Consider the following 21,289-nt stretch of genomic DNA (forward strand, 5'->3'; position numbering starts at 1 on the left):
ATCATCCCAGCCAGGGCTTTGTCAAGCTGGGCCTTAAAAACCTGTAAGGAAGGAGATTCCACCACCTCCCTAGGGAACCCATTCCAGTGCTTCACCACCCTCCTGGTGAAATGGTTTTTCCTAATATCCAACCTAGACCTCCCCCACTGCAACTTGAGACCATTGCTCCTTGTTCTGTCATGTGCCAAGCTCCATCCTCTTTGGAACCCCCCTGCAGGTAGTTGAAGGCTGTTATCAAATCCCTCCTCACTCTTCTCTTCTGCAGACTAACCAATCCCAGTTCCCTCAGCCTCTCCTCATAAGTCATATGCCCCATAAGCCCCCTAATCATTTGTGTTGCCCTTCACTGGACTCTCTCCAATTTGTCCACATCCTTTCTGTAGTGGGGGGCCCAAAACTGGATGCAATTCTCCAGATGTGACCTCAGTGCCGAATAGAGGAGAATAATCACTTCACCATGGGCTGGCACTGCAGGCCTCCCTGTGCTGAGTGGAGGTCCGGGGTAGGGGGTAGGTCCCCAGACCAGGCTTGTGATCATGTCTCTTTCTCAACACCCCGGCTCAGGACTTCGGACGTTGGCTTCACGCCTCCCTCGTCCCCTCCCACCAGGCCGCGCAATGACCGCAACGTCTTCTCCCGCCTCACCAGCAACCAGAGCCAGGGCTCCGCGCTGGACAAGTAAGAGCCTCGCAGGGCAAGGAGCGGGTGGGGGGTGAATCTCCAGGGAGACCAGCCCCAAGAGCAGTGAATGGCAGATGATGACTCCCATGGCTGCCCCCAGGGTACCGTCCCTGCTCTGCCTCGGGCCCAGCAGTCCCAGCTGGAGTCAGCCCCAGGCTCCTGCCGGGCTCGTGAAGTGACCAGGGCGAAGGCAGAGAGCTGCAATACTGGTGCAGTAGAACTTCACATGGGGCAGCATCTCCCTGGGCAGGGGCCCTATGCCAGGCCTGTCTATAACCCCATTGATATGGGGGGCTCTTTGGCCCCCCTCTACTGGCTGGACCTTGTCTCAGGGCTGCCCCTGAGCTGCCAAGCCTGGGCCTTTAGCTCAGGCAGAAGCAGCTGCTGTTGAGAGCCTGGGGTGGCAGGTGCCCTCCCTGTAGATGATCCAGCTGGAGGCTCGTCGTTATGTTGCACTGCTAGAGCCCTCAGAATAGGCCCGAAGCGGTGCCCTGGCCTTTAGTGCTGTGTGCGCACACGTGGTGTTGCCTGGTCCCCCGCTGGACCCGTGGGGATCCCCTGGGGGGCTGGGTCTGTCACAGGCCCCACTAGTGGCCCTGGGCTCTTCAGCTCCTGCTGGTAGCTCTGGAGGGCCCCCGGTTCAGGCCCCAGTGTGTTGGCCAAGATGGCGGCCGTCACGCTGGCTGCCTGCAGAGGGGATTTTCACCCGCAGGGATGCTGCTGGGTGGGTTTGGCTGCAGTTATAAAGCGGGTGAGGTGGGCCCAGGGGGCTGTTAGCTGAGGACACTGAGCCACCGTCCTGTCCCCAGCGAAGTGTGGGGCTCGTCGGCGCTGGGCTTGGCAGGGGGCCCCAGGCAGTGGGGAAGCCATTTCCCAGCCGGCCTCACCCCTGGTTCTGTGGGGCACTGGCTGTGCCATCGCACCTGCCCCTTCTGGGCCCTGCTTTCTCTCCTGCTGTGCTCTGTGGGGAGACGCCGGGCGCTCGCAGGTCCCATCCCCCTCAGGAGGTGACATGGCTGCTCTGGGTGGGGTGAGCTTTCCACCAGGGGCCTGTAGGTGCTCTGATTGCTCCTGGTGCCAGGGGCTGTGACCCTTCGGAGGTGGGGTGGGGGTGCTCTCCAGTGGCAGCCTGTGGTTTCTACGAGGAACAAGTCCCTCTTAGGACTGCCTTCGACAGTCACGGGCCAGCCCCTGCGTGGGGGCAAATTGGCCTAGCTGCGGCTTTGATTTACAGCCCCCAGGGCCTGTCCCTAGGAGAGCTGGTAGCAACCACCTCCCATCTGCCTCCCTGCAGAATCCCAGTTTGGAGGCGACGTTCTAACCAGGGGGTGCTGCCTGCAGCTCAGGAACAGCCCCTGTCCCCATCCCACCTGCTAGCAGACCTCACGATAGCGCAGAGCCAGACCGTGTCAGAACGCCCCAGCCATACCCCAAAACCAGAAGTGCTGAACCTGCGGGGCTAGGTTGGATGGCTGGTGGCAGTGATGGGATGGGGGGACCATGGGAAAATTAAATGATGCAGGAATCCCCAGGTGAGGCCCTGGGCCTGCACTGTACTGGTCAGATTGGCTGATTGTAACAGTCCCTTCTGGCTGAATGACTCCAGTCCAGCCTGAAAGATCTTGTGTCCGAGCCACGTGTCCCTTCCTGCTCCTCTGCCCCTTTCCTCTCTGGTTTTCTGTGTCCGCTTCTCCCTCTCTACCCCGCTAGCTTGGATGTAATAACAACGCTCCACTCTCTGACTCCGCTGCTGCCTCTCTCATCCAGGATTTTTTCTCCCATAATCCTGCTAATTTTCTGTCCCTAGGTCTGACGACAGCGATTCCTCTGTCTCGGAGGTGCTGAGGTACATACAACTTTCTATTGATTAGAACTCTCCTGCTTCTCGCATTTCCCTCCCCCTGCCCTGCATGCTGAACCCATGCTGGCCAAACTCTGGGCCTTGCTTCTTTGCTAAATCTATTGGGACTCTGTCCTGGTGCTGCTCTTGCTCGCTGTGTGTCCCTCTTTCCTTCTCTCTGCTTCCCCGCATGGCCTTGGCATGCTGTGTCTGGCTGTGGAAGTCCCTTTCTGCCTCTGGTCTCCAGTGCCTTAAGGTCTGAGCCATCGTCTTGAAATGCAGTGCTGGGTGTTCAAGAGGATAGCGTACGGTGCTTTCAGTGTATGGGGGCAGCTGCATGCTCTATTCTGCCTCCAGGGCAGGGCGGGTAGTGATGATATCTTGCGCTGTGTCTGGCCTAGCTGCAAGAGGCAGGGCAGGCCAGCTGTTGGAGCCGGTGGATGCTTGGAGGGTCCAGGCTATGACGCTTTGTCCTCTTCTCTCGCACCTTCAATTCAGACATCTCAAAGCACTTGACAAACGTGGCTTCAGCCTCCCAGCACCCATGGCGAGGCTGGTCAGGATTGTTATCCCTGTCTTGTGCCTCGGTTTCCCCATCTGCAAAGAGTAAACACCTGGGGTGCAGCCTCATGGCACCGAGGATCCTGTGGCTGCTGCTGAGGTCTGTGCAGCCTCCCACGTATATTAGAGCAGCCTTGGGGTTGTTCTAACTCACTGCAACCTCCCAAGGGGCTGCTTGCCGGCTGTGCCACAGCCCAGAGTTCCCCTAATGGGGTGTACTAAGGCCCTGGCTCTGCCCCCAGCATGCCTGGGTTTGCAACACGAGCCACATAGAACCAATTACACTAGCCCAAGGCAGTGTCTGTGCCAGGACAACTCTCCTTCCCCCGTGCCCTGCACATCAAAAGGGCCAGGCTGGCAGAGGAGCATCTCCCCACTGGCCTTTGGGTGCCTATTTGAGACACCGTGGGCCTGACTCTGACACCCCTGAGCACCATCAGCTGGAGTAGTGGGCGCTCAGCACCCCTCAAAAATCCATTCCAACCATGCCACAAATGTGCCGTGTGACCCTGGGCTAGCCCTTTCCCCTCCCCGTGCCTCAGTGTCCCCACCTGTAATCCAACCCTGCTGGGAGGAGGGGACGTGCTTAGAGATCCTGGCTGGGAAGCCGCATGGGGAATATTGACCCTCTCCATGATGGGCTCTTTCTCAAGGGATGTCGATTCTCATGTGCTCGGCGCTCTGGAACCTTTGCTCACAGCCCCATTGGCTGTTGCTGGGGCAAAGCCTAGAACTGGTTTGAGACACGATTGTCTCCTGGCCAGGGAGCCTGGGCTCCTGGGTTCTCTCCCTGTTCTGGGGGGGTCGAGAACTCCTGGGATCTGTTCCCAGCTCTGCCATTGATCCGCCACGTGACCTTTTAAAAACCCTTTCCCCATCTGCCAAACCGGGGTGAAGCTCATTGGGAAACCGGAGTGGGTCAGATGGAGAGAGGGCACTTCCCCCCTCTGGCCACAGGGTGATGCCCTTATGCCCCACACAGCAGAGCTGGAGCAGGGCCCCGGTTTATTCAAGCCTGGAGGTTCTGTGGGTTGGGTCTGGAGCCAGCCTGCCCCTGCCAGTCTCTGACTCCATAGGAGATGAGGCAGCGCGTGCCATGCAGCAGCCTGGACTCCGTTTGCTTTGGGATCTTTCCGGGATGGAGCACAGGGGCCTCCCATAGCTCTCATGGGACGCGGTAATCTGTGCCAGCAGCGAGATGGCCAGTGGGTGCAGCTAGTTTCCTTTCCAAGCCCCGACCCCAGCCAAGGCAGAGTCTGCACAAGTCCCTGAGCCCTTAGCATCCCCCGGGGGGGCCTGTCTGGGGATCAGGCTGCCCCGTAGCCTCTGTCTGTGGTTTGCTTTGCTCCGGAGCCCCACTAGCAGTCCCTGGCAGCCTCGCGGGGCGGGATCTGGCTTTGTCCTGGGTCACCCAGCCGGCGCCCCCCTGCTGATGTCCTTTCTCTCTCTCTCTCTCTCACGGAAGGGGCCTCATTAACCCCGTGGGCGGTGCCAGGAGCGCCCGGACAGCCCCGCTGCAGTGCATCTCCATGGCGGAGGGACACTCCAAGCCCGTTCTCTGCGTGGATGCCACTGACGAGCTGCTCTTCTCCGGATCCAAAGGTGCGCGCCTCAGGGGCGGGCTGGCTGCTGAGCTCTGGGTGTGATCGCTGGGGAGTGAGCCTGTTACCCCAGGGAGTGGCTGAGCCGCCCCGAACTGCGGCGGCAGGACACGAGCCTCCTGCTCGGACAGCGCCGGCCTGCCTGAGAGCCCCAAGCCCCACAACGGGCCGGTGCAGTTCTGGGTCCCCCCAGCAGAGTCATGCTGCACGAGTCATTAGCTGTGTGGTGGCATCCATGAAGCGAGTTGTTGGGGCCTCTGCCCCGTCCCTAGTGGCCGGATGTTCACCTCGCATCTGACACTAATAGACCCTCCCCCTATCGGCAGTTCCGGGATGCCAGGGGCTGGATGGGCCATGAGGACTGAGCAACCCTCTCGCCCCTGGGACTCCTTGGAGCAGCGGGAGGCAGATTGTGTGTGTGTGTGTGGGGGGGGACAGGGGGTTCCTCTACTGAGGACAGGAAGGGCTCCGCAGTCTCATGTGCTCCTGCCTCCTCCTGCAGACCGGAGCTGCAAAATGTGGAACCTGGTGACAGGCCAGGAAATCGCCTCGCTGAAGGGCCACCCCAACAATGTGGTGTCCATCAAGTACTGCAGCCACTCAGGATTGGTCTTCACCGTCTCCACATCCTACATCAAGGTGTGGGACATCCGGGACTCGGCCAAGTGTGTCCGCACCCTCACGTAGGTACCTGGTGCACTGAGGCTGCCCTGTGGGCCTGGCCAAGCTCGACATGCTGCTCTGCCAGCGTCCTGCGCCGAGGGCAGGTGGACGGGCCGGTGTGCAGGGCTGAGTCTAGGAATGCTGCAATGCTGGTCGCTCTAGGCTGGCATGGCTCACAGAGGCTCTGTGGCTTGGTGCTCTGCTCTCAGGGCAGTTGCTCCTCTTGTCTGTTTCAGGGGGCACCCTGCACCCTACTGCCCACGATTGCTTTGATCAGGGATGGGTAGTGACCCATCTGCAGCTGCCAGCACCGTTTCCAGACCCCAGTGAATCAGCCCCTCTCTCTGGTGCCCAGCCACAGACTGAGAGGCCTCTTTGCCTGCAGTCCCTCGCCAGGTCTAAAATCTGACTGGTGGGAACATGCCTGGAGTTGATGACAGGCAGCCCAGGCAAGGGGTGGGGTTTGTGTCGCTCCACCCCGGGCATGGAGCGGGCACGCCTGCTGGTATTGGTCCGGCTGGCTGCTCGGCAAGGCACCTACCTTGGGGACGCCCCCGAAAGCTGCTGCCTGGGTCACCCATGCTGTGCCATTGCTCCTGGCTTGAGGGGATGTGGGGCTGAGAGGAGGGGGTCTTATGCTGGCACCACTGGCACTGCATGTGGCCAGGAAGTGGTGTTGCTTCACCCTCTAGCTGGCTGAGGACAGACGCTCTCCAGCTTTCTAATCAGTCCACAATGGGCTAGATCTTCCATTCCACACAATGTAAATCCCGCCCCCCCCCCCCCCGAGGGTCTCTGCCTTGAGGCTCACCTGTTTCTGTCTCTTTGGCTTAGCTCTTCGGGTCAGGTGATCTCCGGGGACGCCTGTGCTGGGACCACGACCCGCACCATCGCCAGTGTGCAAGGCGAGCACCAGATCAACCAGATCGCGCTCAACCCCTCCGGCACCATGCTCTACGCCGCTGCCGGGAACTCCGTCCGCATCTGGGAGCTCAACAGGTCCGGGCGGGGCTAGCTCGGGCCTCCAGGCTTGGGCATCTCCTGTGGGGAGGGAGACGGGTGCTGCGTAGGCAGAGGGAGCAGCCGTTCTGAGCTGGGTGGGGGCTGGAAGCTGTGTTGTTGAGGCAGGGGCGGATTTGGACTGGCACCAGGGGAAGCTGCACTGGCACAAACCCCAGCGGGGAGCAGCTTAGCCTGTTTGCTCTCGGGCTTTGCACTACATCTGCCCCAGCAGCTGCTGATACGCCCAAGGGTGGCTGAAAGCAGGACCTAGTGCTCCTCTCTCAGCTGCAGCCCTTAGGGTAGGGCTGGGGAACCTTTTTTCTGTCACTGGCCATTGACCCACAGAAAAAAATCAATCACGGGCCACTCACCTTCCAGGAGGGCGCGGAGGCTTGGGGCTTCTCCTGCAGCGCGTGGCGGGAGAGGGTGTGACGCAGGAGGGATCTGGGTGGATTGACCTGGGAATGTCCTTTGGTTTTACTGGGACTCTCTGCATGGGGGATGGGAGAGCAGGGGATGACTTTAGGTGAGGGACGAGCCAGTAACCTGAGCCAGGAAGGGGGGTGGGACTAGTCGACACTTTTGCCCAGGAAACTGGACAAAGGGAGAGGGGAAGAGCAGGAGGGGGAGAGAGCCTGCTGGAGGGGTTTTTGGTTTCAGTTTTGGGCTGGCTGGGAAGAGGCAGAGAACCCCAAGTCTGGGGTCTAAGATCCTTGCCCCCTAGAGGGTCCTGGCTGAGGGGTCCTGGTTGTACCTACAAGCCCTGCTTGGGACTGTGTTCCTGTCGTCTAATAAACCTTCTGTTTTACTGGCTGGCTGAGTCATGGTGAATCGCAGGAAGTGGGGGGTGCAGGGCCCTGACTCCCCCACACTCCATGACAGAGGGCGCAACGGGCCAGATGAAATTAAGCAATGGGCTGGATCCAGCCTGCGGGCCGTAGGTTTCCCCGCCCCTGCCTTAGGGGCTCAGCAGACAAGCCGATCACCCCCTGTTCTTCTTCGAGTGATTGCTCCAATGCATTCCAGTTAGGTGTGCGCGCCGCGCGTGCACGGCATCTCGGAACTTTTTTCCCTAGCAACCCCGGCGGGCCGGCTGTCGCCCCCTGGAGTGGCGCCGCCATGGCGCTAAATATATACCCCAGCCGGCCCGTCCGCTCCTCAGTTCCTTCTTACCGCCCGTGACGGCCAGTTGGAACTGTGGAGTGCTCTCTGTCCTCCACAACCCTAGCTCTCGCTACTTTTCCTTGTACATAGTTTGTTTAGTGTTAGTATAGTTAGTTCAATAGTTAGTTAGTTAGTGATTTAGGTAAGGATAAGGGGGTAGTTCCTCCCTTTCCTTCCCCGGTGCGGGCTCATGCCCAAGGCACCGGGCTTTAAGCCCTGCGCAGCGTGCCAGAGGCCTATGCCGGTTGGTGATCCCCACGGCTCTTGCCTCCGTTGCCTGGGCGAAGGACACCGCACGGACAAGTGCGCTATCTGCTCGGCTTTCAAGCCGCGGACCCGTAAGGAGCGAGACATTCGCCTCAAGCAGCTCCTTATGGAGGCGTCCCTCCAGCCCCCGGCACCGCCCGCGCCGGCACCGAGGGCTTCATCGGTGCAGAGTGCACCCGCGGCACCGAGCCGTTCCGGCACCGCGGCCCCGGTGCCTAAGCCGGCGACCAAGAAGACCCGGCGCCGCTCGCTTTCGCCTTCAGACAGTCAGCAGCTGGCGAAAGCAGTGGCAAAAGCCCGCACGGAGGACGCCGCGAGAGTGGCTGCGGCCGTGCGTAAGGCGTGCCCTGGGCCCTCGACTCCGGCACCGCAAGCGCCGTCGAGTCCGGCATCGCCGCGCTCCCCGGCACCGACCGTGGTGGAGCCAAGGCTGCCGTCAACGCCGGAGACGTTCTCCTCCGCGCGTGAGCTAATCCGGCTCATAGAGGCACCGAGCCTCCAGCCCCCGGCACCGCCGGTGCGGGCTGTTACATCAGTGGGGAAACCGGCCAGAATGACACGGCCGCCCTCTCTGGACGAACGGCACGGAAGGCGCTCCCGGTCCCGATCCCGGTCCCGCCGCAGGTCGCCGTCCCGTCGTTCGGGATCTCGACGCCGCTCCTCATCTCGGCACCGAGCACCATCCCGACGCCGCTCCTCATCCCGCCACCGGGCACCATCCCGTCGCCGGTCTGAGTCCCGGTACCGTTCTCAATCTCGGTACCGGTCGTACTCCCGGCACCGGTCCAGGTCCAGGTCTCCGTACCGACGGTACCGCCGGAGATCTCCATCCCGGCACCGTTCACGACACCGCGACTCGCGAAGTCCTTCCCGGCACCGCAGATCCCGGTCCCGGTCAAGCTCCCGGCGCCGGTCGAGCTCCCGGCACCGTGGTGGCCGACGGTCGCGATCGCCGTCCAGCCGGCGCTACTCTTATCGACCCTCGGCTCCGTCGGCGGAGGTACTCCCGTCCTCAGCGGGTCAATCCCTCGGCGCCTCGGCACCGCCTTGGCCATCCCGCCCAGTGTCGGTGGCCTCCGGTGCAGACGATGCCGCCCATCAGTTGCCGACCCCGCAAGGACTCCATCACGAACAGTGGGGCTACTGGGTCCCCTGGGCACACCATGAGGCACAGGGCACCCCCTTTCCTTTGCGGGATGGGACCGCCGGGACCAGAGTCCCCGAGGCGACAGTTAGCCGACCGCCTCCCTCTCCTCCGCACGAGCCCCCCGCTCCTACGGACCGTCAATCCGCCACTCCGCACGACAAAGCGGAGGTCCAGCCACCAGCCCCGGTGCCAGAACCAATCGGGCAGGGCGTCTCTTCATCGTCCTCGCCGGACGAGGCGGTAGCAGGTGCTGTGGCCAACGAGCCCCCGCCCATTGACCTTCGGGCCTTCCAGGAACTGCTTCGCCGCGTGGCGGCGGCCATGGGTCTTCCCGTGGCGGAGGTCCAAGAGGATGAGGACCCGATCACCAATGTGGTCGGCGCGGACACTCCCGTCCGAGTGGCATTGCCCTTTGTGCGGACAATTCAAAAAAATGCCACTACGCTCTGGCAGACCCCCGCTTCTCTTCAGCCTACAGCACGCGGGGTCGAGCGTAAGTACTTAGCCCCCCCGACTGGCTATGAGTACCTCTACTCCCACCCTACCCCGGACTCCCTGGTCGTTCAATCCGTTAACGACCGTGAGAGACACGGCCAACCTGCCCCAGCGCCCAAATCCAAGGACGCCCGCCGCATGGACCTGCTCGGCCGTAAGGTCTACTCCGCAGGGGGCTTACAAATGCGGATTGCGAACATTATGGTCCTTCTCGCCAGGTACGTCTTTGACATCCTGACGTCCCTGGCGAAATTCACGGAGCTCCTGCCATCAACATCTCGTCAGGAGTTCTCGGCCTTGTTGGAGGAGGGAAAGAGGTCCTCCAGATCCTCTATCACGGCTGCCCTCGACGCCGCGGACTCCGGGGCTCGGACCTTGGCATCTGGCGTGACGATGAGGCGCATCTCCTGGCTGCAATCTTCTACCCTGCCGCCGGAGGTGCAGTATACTCTCCAGGACCTCCCGTTCGACACCCAGGGTCTGTTTTCCGAGAAGACGGATTCTCGGATCCAGACCCTGAAGGACGGTCGCATCGCCATCCGTACGCTCGGAATGCACACGCCGGCGACACAACGCAGACCCTTCCGGCCGCAACCATCCCGCTACCAACAGCGCTATCGGCCGTATTCTAGCCGGCGACCGGCCCAGAACCGCCGTCGCCCGTCGGGCAATCGGCGGAACCAGGGGCAAGCCTCGTCCAAGGCTCCCCAGGGGGCCAAGTCCGCTTTTTGATGGGACGCTCGAGGACGGCCCATCTCTCTCCCTACCGGATCCTTCCCCATTATTTTACAACCGCCTTTCCCATTTCTTTTCGGCGTGGTCCCATTTGACATCGGACAGCTGGGTGTTGCAAACAGTCCAGTCGGGATACCGCCTTCAATTTGTTTCGCCCCCGCCTTCCCACCCACCCTCCCTGTCCCTCTTCAGGGACCCCTCTCACGAGCAAGTCCTCTTGCAAGAGGTCCAGACTCTGTTGAGCGTGGGTGCCATAGAAGCAGTGCCTCAAGACAGGCGGGGCAGGGGATTCTACTCCCGTTATTTCCTTATCCCCAAAGCGAAAGGCGGGCTACGTCCTATCCTGGACCTTCGCGAGCTGAACAAGTTCCTGCTCAAGCCCAAGTTTCGCATGGTCACCTTGGGGACCATCATTCCCTCCCTGGATCCGGGAGATTGGTTTGCCGCCCTCGACATGAAGGACGCTTACTTCCATGTCGCCATCTATCCTCCTCATCGACGTTACCTCCGATTTGTGCTCGGCAACGCCCACTACCAGTTTGCGGTGTTGCCATTCGGTCTCTCCACCGCACCGAGGGTCTTTACCAAATGCATGGCGGTGGTCGCCGCAGCCCTCCGCCGTCGTCAGATCCACGTGTATCCGTATCTGGACGACTGGCTGGTTCGCGGACAATCTCGACAACTAGTGATGGGCCAGGTGGCAGAGATCCGGTCCCTCTTCAGGCGGCTCGGCCTCCTCATCAACGTCGAGAAGTCCACTTTGATCCCTTCTCAGCGCGTGGAGTTCATCGGAGCGGTCCTCGACTCCACCATAGCCCGGGCCTGTCTCCCTCGCGCCCGCCATCAAACGATGGTCACCCTCATCATGGACCTAGTCACCTTCCCGACCACGACGGTGCGCTCCTGCCTCCGCCTCCTGGGCCACATGGCGGCTTGCACGTATGTGACCGCGTACGCGCGGCTCCACCTCCGCCCGTTCCAGTCCTGGCTGGCGTCGGTGTACCGGCCACATCGAGACCCGCTCGAGATGGTGGTGACGGTCTCCAGAGTGACCCTCGAGTCCCTCCGATGGTGGCTCGACCCGGAGATCGTGTGTGCCGGGATCCCGTTCCACCCTCCGCGCCCGTCCGCCACGCTCACCACGGACGCCTCGGCACTCGGTTGGGGGGCCCACCTGGGCGATCTCCACACCCAAGGCCTCTGGTCGACCCAGGAGCTCGCCCTGCATATCAATGTCCGCGAGCTGCGAGCGATCCGTCTAGCCTGCCAAACTTTCTGCCCCCATCTGCAAGGCCGATGTGTGACAGTATTCACGGACAATACGACAGCAATGTTCTACGTGAACAAGCAAGGCGGAGCGCGCTCTTCCCCCCTCTGCAGGGAGGCGATGCTTCTGTGGGACTTCTGCGTGACCCACTCCATTCACCTACAAGCGTCCTTTCTTCCGGGAGTGCAGAACACGCTGGCCGACCGGCTCAGCAGGTCGTTCCTCTCACACGAGTGGTCCCTCCGTCCAGACGTCGCCCACACAATCTTCCGGAGGTGGGGGTTTCCCCAGATAGACCTATTCGCCTCCAGGGAGAACAGGAAGTGCCACCGGTTTTGTTCGTTCCAGGGTCGCTCGCCAGGCTCCCTGTCCGACGCCTTTCTCTACCCCTGGACGGATCGCCTCCTCTATGCCTTCCCTCCAGTTCCGCTCGTGCACCGAGTGCTCCTGAAGCTTCGGAGAGACAGAGCCCACGTCATTCTCATAGCGCCCGGCCTGGCGAGGCAGCACTGGTACACCCTGCTGCTCGAGCTCTCCGTTCGGGAACCCATCCCCCTCCCGTTGTGGCCGGACCTCATCACCCAGGACTTCGGCAGACTCCGCCATCCGAACCTGCAGTCCCTCCATCTTACAGCTTGGTACCTGAGTGGTTGACCCACGCAGAGAGGGGCTGCTCCGCGGCAGTTCAGCAGGTCCTCCTGGAAAGCCGCAAGCCTTCCACGCGCTCCACTTACCTCGCGAAGTGGAAGAGGTTCGCGCTTTGGTGCGATCAGCGTTCTCTGAATCCATTCGTGGTTCCGGTACCTACCATCCTCGACTACCTGTGGTACCTTAAGGAGCAAGGTCTTGCAGTCTCCTCATTGAAGGTTCACCTCGCGGCAGTGTCCGCCTTTCGTCCATCGCTGGAAGGTCGGTCCATCTTCTCCAACCAGATGGTTTCCCGCTTCCTTAAAGGCTTGGACCGCTTGTACCCGCCGGTGCGGCGTCCGGCCCCGACCTGGGATTTGAACCTTGTCCTGGCCAAACTGATGGGTCCCCCCTTCGAGCCCTTGGCCACGTGTTCGCTACTCTACCTCTCCTGGAAGACAGCTTTCCTCGTCGCCATCACATCCGCGAGACGAGTTTTGGAGCTTCGAGCGCTAACGGTGGGCCCACCTTACACCGTCTTCCATGCAGACAAGGTACAGCTTCGGCCACATCCGGCCTTCCTCCCTAAGGTGGTATCGGCCTTCCACCTCAACCAGGAGATCTTCCTCCCGGTCTTCTTCCCGAAGCCGCATGCCTCGCCTCGGGAACAACAGCTTCACACCCTGGACGTTCGCAGGGCGCTTGCCTTTTACATCGAGCGAACAAAGCCTTTCCGGCGTTCGACCCAGTTGTTTGTCGCCGTCGCCGACCGCATGAAGGGTGAGCCGGTCTCCTCCCAGAGAATTTCGTCCTGGGTGACTGCATGTATTCGGACCTGTTACGAGCTTGCTCGCGTGCCGCCTTGCCGCCTCACCGCTCACTCGACAAGGGCGCACGCCTCATCGGTTGCCTTTCTGGCCAACGTTCCGATCCAGGACATCTGTCGAGCGGCCACCTGGTCTTCGGTCCACACCTTCGCCTCCCACTACGCGTTGGTTCAGCAGTCTAGAGACGATGCAGCCTTCGGCTCTGCGGTATTACACTCCGCCACGTCTCACTCCGACCCCACCGCCTAAGGTAAGGCTTGGGAATCACCTAACTGGAATGCATTGGAGCAATCACTCGAAGAAGAAAAGACGGTTACTCACCTGTAGTAACTGGTGTTCTTCGAGATGTGTTGCTCCAATCCATTCCAGACCCGCCCTCCTTCCCCACTGTCGGAGTTGCCGGCAAGAAGGAACTGAGGAGCGGACGGGCCGGCTGGGGTATATATTTAGCGCCATGGCGGCGCCACTCCAGGGGGCGACAGCCGGCCCGCCGGGGTTGCTAGGGAAAAAAGTTCCGAGATGCCGTGCACGCGCGGCGCGCACACCTAACTGGAATGGATTGGAGCAACACATCTCGAAGAACACCAGTTACTACAGGTGAGTAACCGTCTTACACTGCACCTGAGCCCATCTCCCCGCCCCTAGCCCAAGGCCACGATCATGGCCCATGGTGCTGAGGGATGTGGTATCCCCGAGATTGCTCTGTGCTTTGCGCCCCAGAGCCCGAGGTCCCCACTTCTGCTTGGGATGGTGGAGAGGAGTCTGGGGCTGGAAGGATCCCTGCTGGGAGCCTTGGAGACTGGGCCAGAGAAGGATCTGCAGGAATGAGCGCCTCCTGCTGAGCGCGCCCCAGACCCTTACACCCCCGGCTCCTGCTTGTAGGTTGCAGCCTATCGGGAAGCTGACCGGCCACATCGGACCTGTGATGTGTCTGACTGTGAACCAGACCGTGAGCAACCATGACCTGGTTGTCACCGGCTCCAAGGATCACTACGTCAAGGTACCCTGGGACCGACCCTCCCTCCCTGCCTCCCGCTCATGGGCAGCACAAGGAGCCTTTGAGCCCAGGACCTGCTGCTTGTGCCAGCCCTCCCCACCCCCATGCATAGCCGCTCTCCTGTAGGTGCCAGCTACAGGGGCTCGCTGCTCACCAAAGGCTTGGCGAGGAGGGGATGCGCTGGGTGGGGTTGTCCAGAGCGCCCAGCGTTGGCCTAACTGTGCTCCCATGGTGGGGCCGGAGGGAGGCGTTCTGTTGATCTCAGAGGGAGGTCAGTGCTGAGCACATTTGCAAATGCCACCAGGGTCTGAGAAATGCCATGAGCCCCCCAGCGCTCGTGGCCTGAAGGACCTGTTGGCTTTGCAGCTGGCCAGCCTTCCTGTCCCCACACCTGCCAGGTGTGTCTGTGGGTCACGGGGAGCAGGGTCTGTGCATTGCCCCTAAGAGCACCCTGGAACTCAGATCCAGGAAATGCTGGAGGAGCTGCCATGTCTCAAAGTGCTGGGCTGCTCATCAGCCGTGGAGACCAGAATTCCTGGTGCTCGGCCCAGGCCTCCCCTCCGCACACCCCCACCACCTCCTGGTGCCTCACGCATGGAAGGTGGAACTGGCCTCCTCCTGCCCTCTCTGGCCTCTGCTGAACCTGCTGCCCAGGAGGCTATTTTGTCTTTGCAACGTGGCCCCCTGCCAGCCGGGCGCTGAGCTGCGCCTGCACATTGGCTGCCAAACCATTGGAGGAGGCAGAGATTTCCAGTCCCAGCTGAGCTGGGCAAGGTTCGAACCAGTGACCTGTATCTCAGCCCCGGTGCTGAGCCATCGTGTCCCCACATGGCCTCTGCCCAAGGATCCCGGCGTGGCGTAAGCAGGCAGAACCCTGCCGCCACCAATCCATCCCTGTCTCATTTCTCTGGGCCCCGGCTCAGCATCCCAGCGGTAGCTGTGTGGTCGGACGCTCTCGCCGCCCACCTGCCTTGCTGAAAGGGCTGTTGCTGGCCAGATGACCCAAGAGCGGCTGGTCTCCTTTGCTACCGGGGTTCACCGCAGCTGCCCTCCGGTCTGTTGCCTTGCAGATGTTTGAGATCGCAGACAGCGTGGTGGGGAACGTCGTCCCCACCCATAACTTCGAGCCCCCGCACTACGACGGCATCGAGTGTCTGGCCATCCAGGGCGACGCGCTCTTCAGCGGCTCCAGGGACAACGGGATCAAGAAGTGGGACCTGGAGCAGCAGGAGCTCCTCCAGGTACGGAGGGGGATGAGCAGGAAGGCCCTGCTGCTGGGCGGGGGGCAGAGAGATGGGCCTAGACCCACAGCGTGCCGTTTCGAGGGCTGGTGCCAGGGTCTGGAGCAAGGACGTAGAACCTGCTGGAGAGTCACTGTACAGTCTGGAGCGTGTGCCCACCGTCCTGGGGCAGAGGATCAGACAGCAGACACAGGGACCCCATCCCTACGTTGCACATGGGGCCTCTAGGCAATGGAAGATCCCCAGGGATTGCAAACCACAGTGGCTGGCAGAGTGGGTCTCGAAGGCAGTTTACAGCCATGGGCAATGCACGGTAGCCATTCTATATGGCTGGGCCCCACCTGCTGCGGCTAAAGGGCTCAGTGGCCTATGGGGAAGGGGGACAGGTTGGTCTGGGGGTAGATGGTGCTCAGCGTTGTCCCTATTTCTGACCCCAGTGAGTGTGGCTGTCTGGTCTCCGGGCCCCACACGCCTCAGTGTCTGTCTCTCCAGTTCAGTGGTGGCGCGCAGCAGTGTGGGGACGGCCTCCGGTGGGTCTGGGATAGAGCAGCAGCCAAAGGGGGCGTGCAGGCCGGTGCTGGGAGGCAGGAGGTCTGGCTCTGCCATGAGACTTGGCTAATACTTTGAGTCTTCTTAATTTTTTTTTTTTTTGTGGGGTGCTGTCTATTTTGGAGAACCTACTGTGTGTCCGCCCGGGTTGTTCAGAGGAGCTGGGCACTGTGGGAGTCAAGGGGAGTGGTGGGGGCTCCGCCCCTCTGAAAATGGGGCGGTCGGGGTGTCCCCCAAAATGGAGCTTCCCAGAGCTAGTCGCCATTTGTGGCTGTGTGACCACTGGCCCTCCCGCACAGTCTCTCCTCTATGAAATGGGGCTAATGCCCATTTTTCTTCCCACTGGAGCGCTGAGGATTGATGGCAGACAAATACTTAGAGAGACGGGGTGCGGGGTAGGGAGGGGAAATCTCTTTGATTGGATCAGCTTCTGTGGGTGGACGGGACAAGTTTTCAAGCCTCACCTCGGAAGAAGAGCTCTGAGTTTGCAGACTTGTCCCTTCCCCCCCACAGAAATTGGTCCAGTCAAAGGGATTCTCTCCCCCATCTTGTGTGTCTCGTATCACAGCTTGAATTGATCGGAGCTTGGAGATCCCCTGGCCAATCCCAGTGACCAATTGTCTCCTGGGGCGGAGCCCTCTTCTCTCCTGCTGAGCTGCTTCTGTAGCTCACCAGAGTCCCGTTGTCTTGAATTCAAATCCTCGGCTGCTGCTTGATGAGAAATTGAGTGGAGCTTAAAAATTCCAGCTCTCGGCCACTGTACAGATGTGGGGGGTTTGCATCAGCCCATTACAGGCCCAGCAGCCAGCTGCAAACCCAGCATCTGGCTCTGGCTGCTGGCCCTGCCCCGGAGCTCAGGGGGCGGTTTGGGTCTTGATGGCCCAGGCTGGCAGCGTGGATCGTGTTCTGTTGCCCCGAGGGCGCTCACTGGCTCTGCCCTGTCTCTGTGCCTGCCAGCAAATCCCCAACGCGCACAAGGACTGGGTCTGCGCCCTGGCCTTCGTCCCCGGCCGCCCCATGCTGCTGAGCGCCTGCCGCGGGGGCATGGTGAAGGTCTGGAATGTGGAGAACTTCACGCCCGTTGGGGAGATCAAGGGCCACGACAGCCCCATCAATGCCATCTGCACCAATTCCAAGCACATATTCACTGCTTCCAGGTGAGGGCTGTGGGCGGGGCTAGGCCCCTGCGGCGTGCGGGAGGGAGGTCTGACCCCCAACTCACCCCAGTGCAGCAGAGCCACAGGAGCTCTCCAAACCCGCTGTTGCTCCCCCCCATGTGGCAGGGCCTGGAATGGCACAGGGAGCGAGGGACGGGAACAGCACCGGAGCTGGGCTGCAGACGGTTTGGTGTGGGGCAGCAGTCGGCTGCAGGGCCCCCAACCCCATCTAGCCTCTCGCCTCCTCCATCTCTCAGCCATTGTTAGCCTGCCCCACAGCAAGGCTCCTGTACCCCATCCTGTGATGCCGAGCGCTGGTCCTGACCTGCCCCGCCATGCTTTTGGGATGCTTTTGCCAGCTCCGTCAATGTGCCGGGACTAACCAGACCTGGTGCAGCTGGCCCTGCCGCCCTCAGCACAGAGAAAGGGCTTCCTGCCTGCCGGGCACCAGCTCCTCCTCGAGGGCACCTTGTGCATCTCCAATGAGAGCGCCACGGCCCCCTCCCTCTGCTCCCTGGCCCCCAGAGAGGGTCCCCGGGCTCACGCCCGCCCCCTGCAATGTCGCTGGCACCATCTCTGATCTCCCCTTTTCCGACCATGTCCCTTTTCTCCTTTCCTTTCTCTTCCTCTCTTCCCCACTCTGTTTCTCTCTGTGCCGCAGTGACTGCCGGGTAAAGCTATGGACTTACGTGCCTGGGCTCACCCCCTGCCTTCCTCGCCGCGTCCTTGCCATAAAGGGGCGTGCCACTAGCCTGCCTTGACCCTCCTCCTGCTCTCTCTGGCTCTCACCCCCTCTCCGGCTCTCTCTCCTTTTCTCTCTCTGTCTCTTCTCTCTCCGCTCTGGTCTCAGCTGCTTCTTAACGGTATGAGATTCTTTTGGATTTTCCCCCCACGTAGAGCTCTTTGCAAGAGGAGACTGTCCTCTTGGCCCCTCCCTGCCCCCCAGGTTGCTCTGTGCCTTTGCCTTGGGGCGGGCTGCCTGCCCCCTTGTAGCAGCAGGGAAGGGGGGCCAGGGCTGGCAGCTCCCCGGCCTCTCCAAAGCTCGTGAAGGGGTGATTGGATCCCGGGGCCCGCTTGGTGCTGCATGGGGTTTGCCCATCTGACTACTGCTCCTCCTGGGCCACTGCTGGGGGGGATCCCCACCCCATCCCCACCCCCCACTGCGTCACTGGCCACTGCCAGTGAGGTGCCACTGGCTGAGCCTGTGCTCTGGCCGAGTGCTCCATTACTAGCGCTCTGGGGGATTATCCCACTAGTGGGCAGCTGGGCGCATCTGCTCCCTCCTTGCACTGGTGTCCACCCGCCTGGGGCACAGCAGCCTGGCTCTCCTGGGCTGCAGCGTGGTGCATTTGGGGGTGGGGGAGTTGGGGCAGGGCATGGCCCCTAGCCGATTGTACTTGCTGTGTTGCCTCTCCCAGCTGGGGCGGGGGCAGCCCCCGGCCTCACTTCCTCTCTCTTCCTTCCCCAGCGACCTGACGGTGAAGCTCTGGAGCAGGAGAAGATTCCTGAACGGCCCAACCTAGGTGCTGGAAAGGCTGGAGCCAGGGCAACTGTCAGGCTCCCTGGTGGGCCCAGGCCCCATCCCCTCTCCCTGGCAGTGAAGAGCTGGGAGCGGCCTGGCCTATGTGTGCTCGTTTCCAGGACTCTGGGGTGATGGCATCTCAGCTGGGGCTTTGTGCACTGCCAGCTTCCATGGGGAGGGGGCGTAGTTCCTGTCCAGCCCCATGCTGGGTTTCATGATGCATAGGGCTTTCTGCTGACCGGGACATGACCTTGCCAGCCACGGGGAGGACCCTGAACTGAGAGACTCAACGGGATCATTCCAGTCTGTCCCACAGCCTGTTCAGCACCCCCATCGCTGGGTCTCCTGACCAAATCCGCATGCTGCCTGGCAATTGTCGACCTCTGCATCTGACCCACCTCATTCTGAGCCAGGATGCTCCCCCTTCTGTCCCGGGGGTGGAGAGAAGGAAGCTGGCACATTGGGGGAAAAATCCCTGTGGGCATCTCCAAGGAAAAGCGGAGTTTCTGGATCTGTTCACTTTGCCCCCCTCCCTCGACCTGACTGAGCCTTAATCGCGCACTGGTCCGTTCGCTCTTCCCTGTGGTCCCCTCACTGCCCATTTGGACACCCAGCTTGGTGCCATCTCTGCTGTGCATGGGACTAGCTCGTTCCCAGCTGCTGCGGGAAGGGATCAAAGCTTTTACAGTGGGTCTTTTAAAGAATTTTTTTAGCACCCTTAAGAATGGATTGGGACCTGGGGATTTTTAATAGCCGGGAAAGGCTTTAATGCTGGGGAAAGGGCTAAGCTCTCGGCACCATCTCACAGGAGGGGTTTAGGTTTGCTTGGGGCAGTCCTGTGGGGCCTGGCTCAGGAGAGGTCCGGGATTAGAGTAGTGTGTGGATAGGTGGGCAGGGGGTAGTTATATGGTCAGGAGAGAGGTGCGTTGGCAACGGTGGAGGGCATGGGGCACTCTGGACAGGATCTGCAGCAGGGAGCAGGGCAGGGCTAGAATGGAGCTGGATGAAGGGGAGGACGGGTAGTGGGAGGGGCCACATGAGACTTGAGGTGCATTAGCAGAGCTGTGGGGGCAATGAGTGGTTGCCCATGCCCATGGCCTGCCCATGCTCTGCTTGCCACCCACCTGCACTGCCAGTCTGGCACAAGACACTAAATCACCAAGGTCACCCCAGATTTGGGTTTTATAAAAGTCAAAATTCCATAAGGTCTCTCGCCACCATCTCCCGCCATGCTTGGGTGCCCCCCTTCCTCCGGGGCATCCACAGCCAAGTGCCTGCAGCTGCCAGAGCCACGTGGGCATCCCATAGTGCTGCACTCCCCAAAGCACGTGGACTCACTTTCACTGGGGTCTTTCGCTACCTTCACTCCCCCCTCCCCTAAGGACTGGCTAAGGCGTCCCAGTCCCATGCAGCCAACGCCCAGTGCAGTCGGACCCTTCGTCACCCAGCTTTTTGCTGCTGCTTAACGCCCTGGGGGTGCAGAACTTGCCATGAAATGGACCTGAGGGAACCGCAGCAGGCTGGCCGTTTTCCCCGGGTGTGTTTCTTGTGTCGCGCCGCACATCACGTAAGGCGGCGGCTGGAGTCTGGTTTTACGGATTGATCCCCGTCAATGTGCTGGGGGTGGTGAAGTGTTGGCCCTTCAGCTAACCCCATCAGCAATGGATTGTGTGTTCTCTGGGATCCAAGACTTTCAGTATCCTTGGCTAACAGGTGATTTCTCCTGGTGTCCTTCTACACGGCACCTCGAAGGACACCACCAAGGGGTTCTTACCCCAGATTTGACCTCCTTTCAGACTTATAACCTGGATAGGAAATGTTTCAACTTTCTAAACAGCAGCAGCCTCTTTATTTCTTTTGCCTTTTGATAATCCAGCTGCCATCTCATAGTAGCAAACCCTAGAAAAAAGTGATTGATCGCCCCCTGCTGGACAAAGTAAAAATTGCCTCCAATCGCTGCTGCTCTGTGGAACCAAAGCAGTGTTTCTGAGGTGGGAAAATGTGTTCAGTTCCATCATGCCTCTGAGCATCTGGCTACTGACTGGGATGGGGAGCTCGGAAGTCCTGCCAGGGTGCTGGCTCTGGTGGGATCCAAACACAGTGACTTGGTTTGCTCAGCTACGCGTGACAACCACCCATCATTCTCCCACTGCTACCACCAACGAAAGGAGAAGCGTCCCCAGGACTCTGCTGATGCCAGGTGGGAGGGGAACGCAGGTTAAAGTGATGCGTTCCAGCTACCGAGAGAGTGGATTATATCCAAGATACCCCTGATGGAACAGGATTAAATTGTCTGGGAGAGAAAAGATGGATTTTTTTCCATTTGGCAACAAGAGGGACAAGCAAATGTGAATTGTCTGAAATGAAGAGGATGGGAGCTAGGGGCTCTGAGTTGCCACTCGTGTAGCTGGTGCGTGCGTGGGAGGTCTGTACCCTGGAGGATGTCTGAGTCTCTGCTCATCACAATGGCTTTTGAATGCAGCTGCTCTCATGGGGTAACACTTGACATCCCATCTGCCCTTGCAGGTGTGAATGGATCAGGGGGCAGAAGGGAGCTGGGGCAGTGGTGTCTCTGCTTTAATGGGACTTCATCGGATCTTTAAGAGGCTGATCTGAAGTCAGCAGAAAGTCTCCCATTGACCTGCATGGATTTTTGATCAGGCGCTCAGTGGGGGTCGCTGCATGAGAAGGGAAGATTTCACCTGCATGTGGCCACCTCTTGGGGTTCTTTCCCTTGGGGCTAATCTCAGGCAACTCCGCTCCAGTGACCCACAGCACGTTGCAAGACTGAGCGCTCATGGTGGCTGGGCCTCTCTGTCTTGCACCAAATGATTGCATGTCGGGGTGTTCTCGGCCAGCAAAACCCCACAGGAGCTCAATAGAAACAAGCAGGTTGAAAGATGGAAATTTCCTCCCAAGTTGTGCTCAGCCAGCCAGCGTCAGATG

At 60.6% G+C, this 21,289-nt stretch overlaps 1 protein-coding gene across 2 annotated transcripts in view; it reads left to right on the forward strand.

Moving 5' to 3' along the window:
* KIF21B (kinesin family member 21B) overlaps positions 1–19,548 on the forward strand; it is an 87,947-nt gene extending 68,399 nt beyond the window's left edge. The window contains exons 27-35 of one of the 2 annotated variants that reach the window (XM_039534933.1): positions 565–678; positions 2,489–2,527; positions 4,548–4,684; positions 5,186–5,366; positions 6,181–6,345; positions 13,760–13,877; positions 14,945–15,115; positions 16,622–16,821; positions 18,290–19,548. In XM_039534933.1, coding sequence (XP_039390867.1) covers positions 565–678; positions 2,489–2,527; positions 4,548–4,684; positions 5,186–5,366; positions 6,181–6,345; positions 13,760–13,877; positions 14,945–15,115; positions 16,622–16,821; positions 18,290–18,344 — 1,180 coding nt within the window. In that variant the 3' untranslated portion in view covers positions 18,345–19,548. The remainder of the gene's footprint in view (positions 1–564; positions 679–2,488; positions 2,528–4,547; positions 4,685–5,185; positions 5,367–6,180; positions 6,346–13,759; positions 13,878–14,944; positions 15,116–16,621; positions 16,822–18,289) is intronic. The other variant, XM_039534935.1, reaches the window with a different exon arrangement.
* Positions 19,549–21,289: the final 1,741 nt, after the last annotated feature.

The sequence above is a fragment of the Mauremys reevesii genome, linkage group 4, assembly GCF_016161935.1.
Source record: "Mauremys reevesii isolate NIE-2019 linkage group 4, ASM1616193v1, whole genome shotgun sequence".
Classification (NCBI taxonomy): Eukaryota; Metazoa; Chordata; order Testudines; family Geoemydidae; genus Mauremys; species Mauremys reevesii.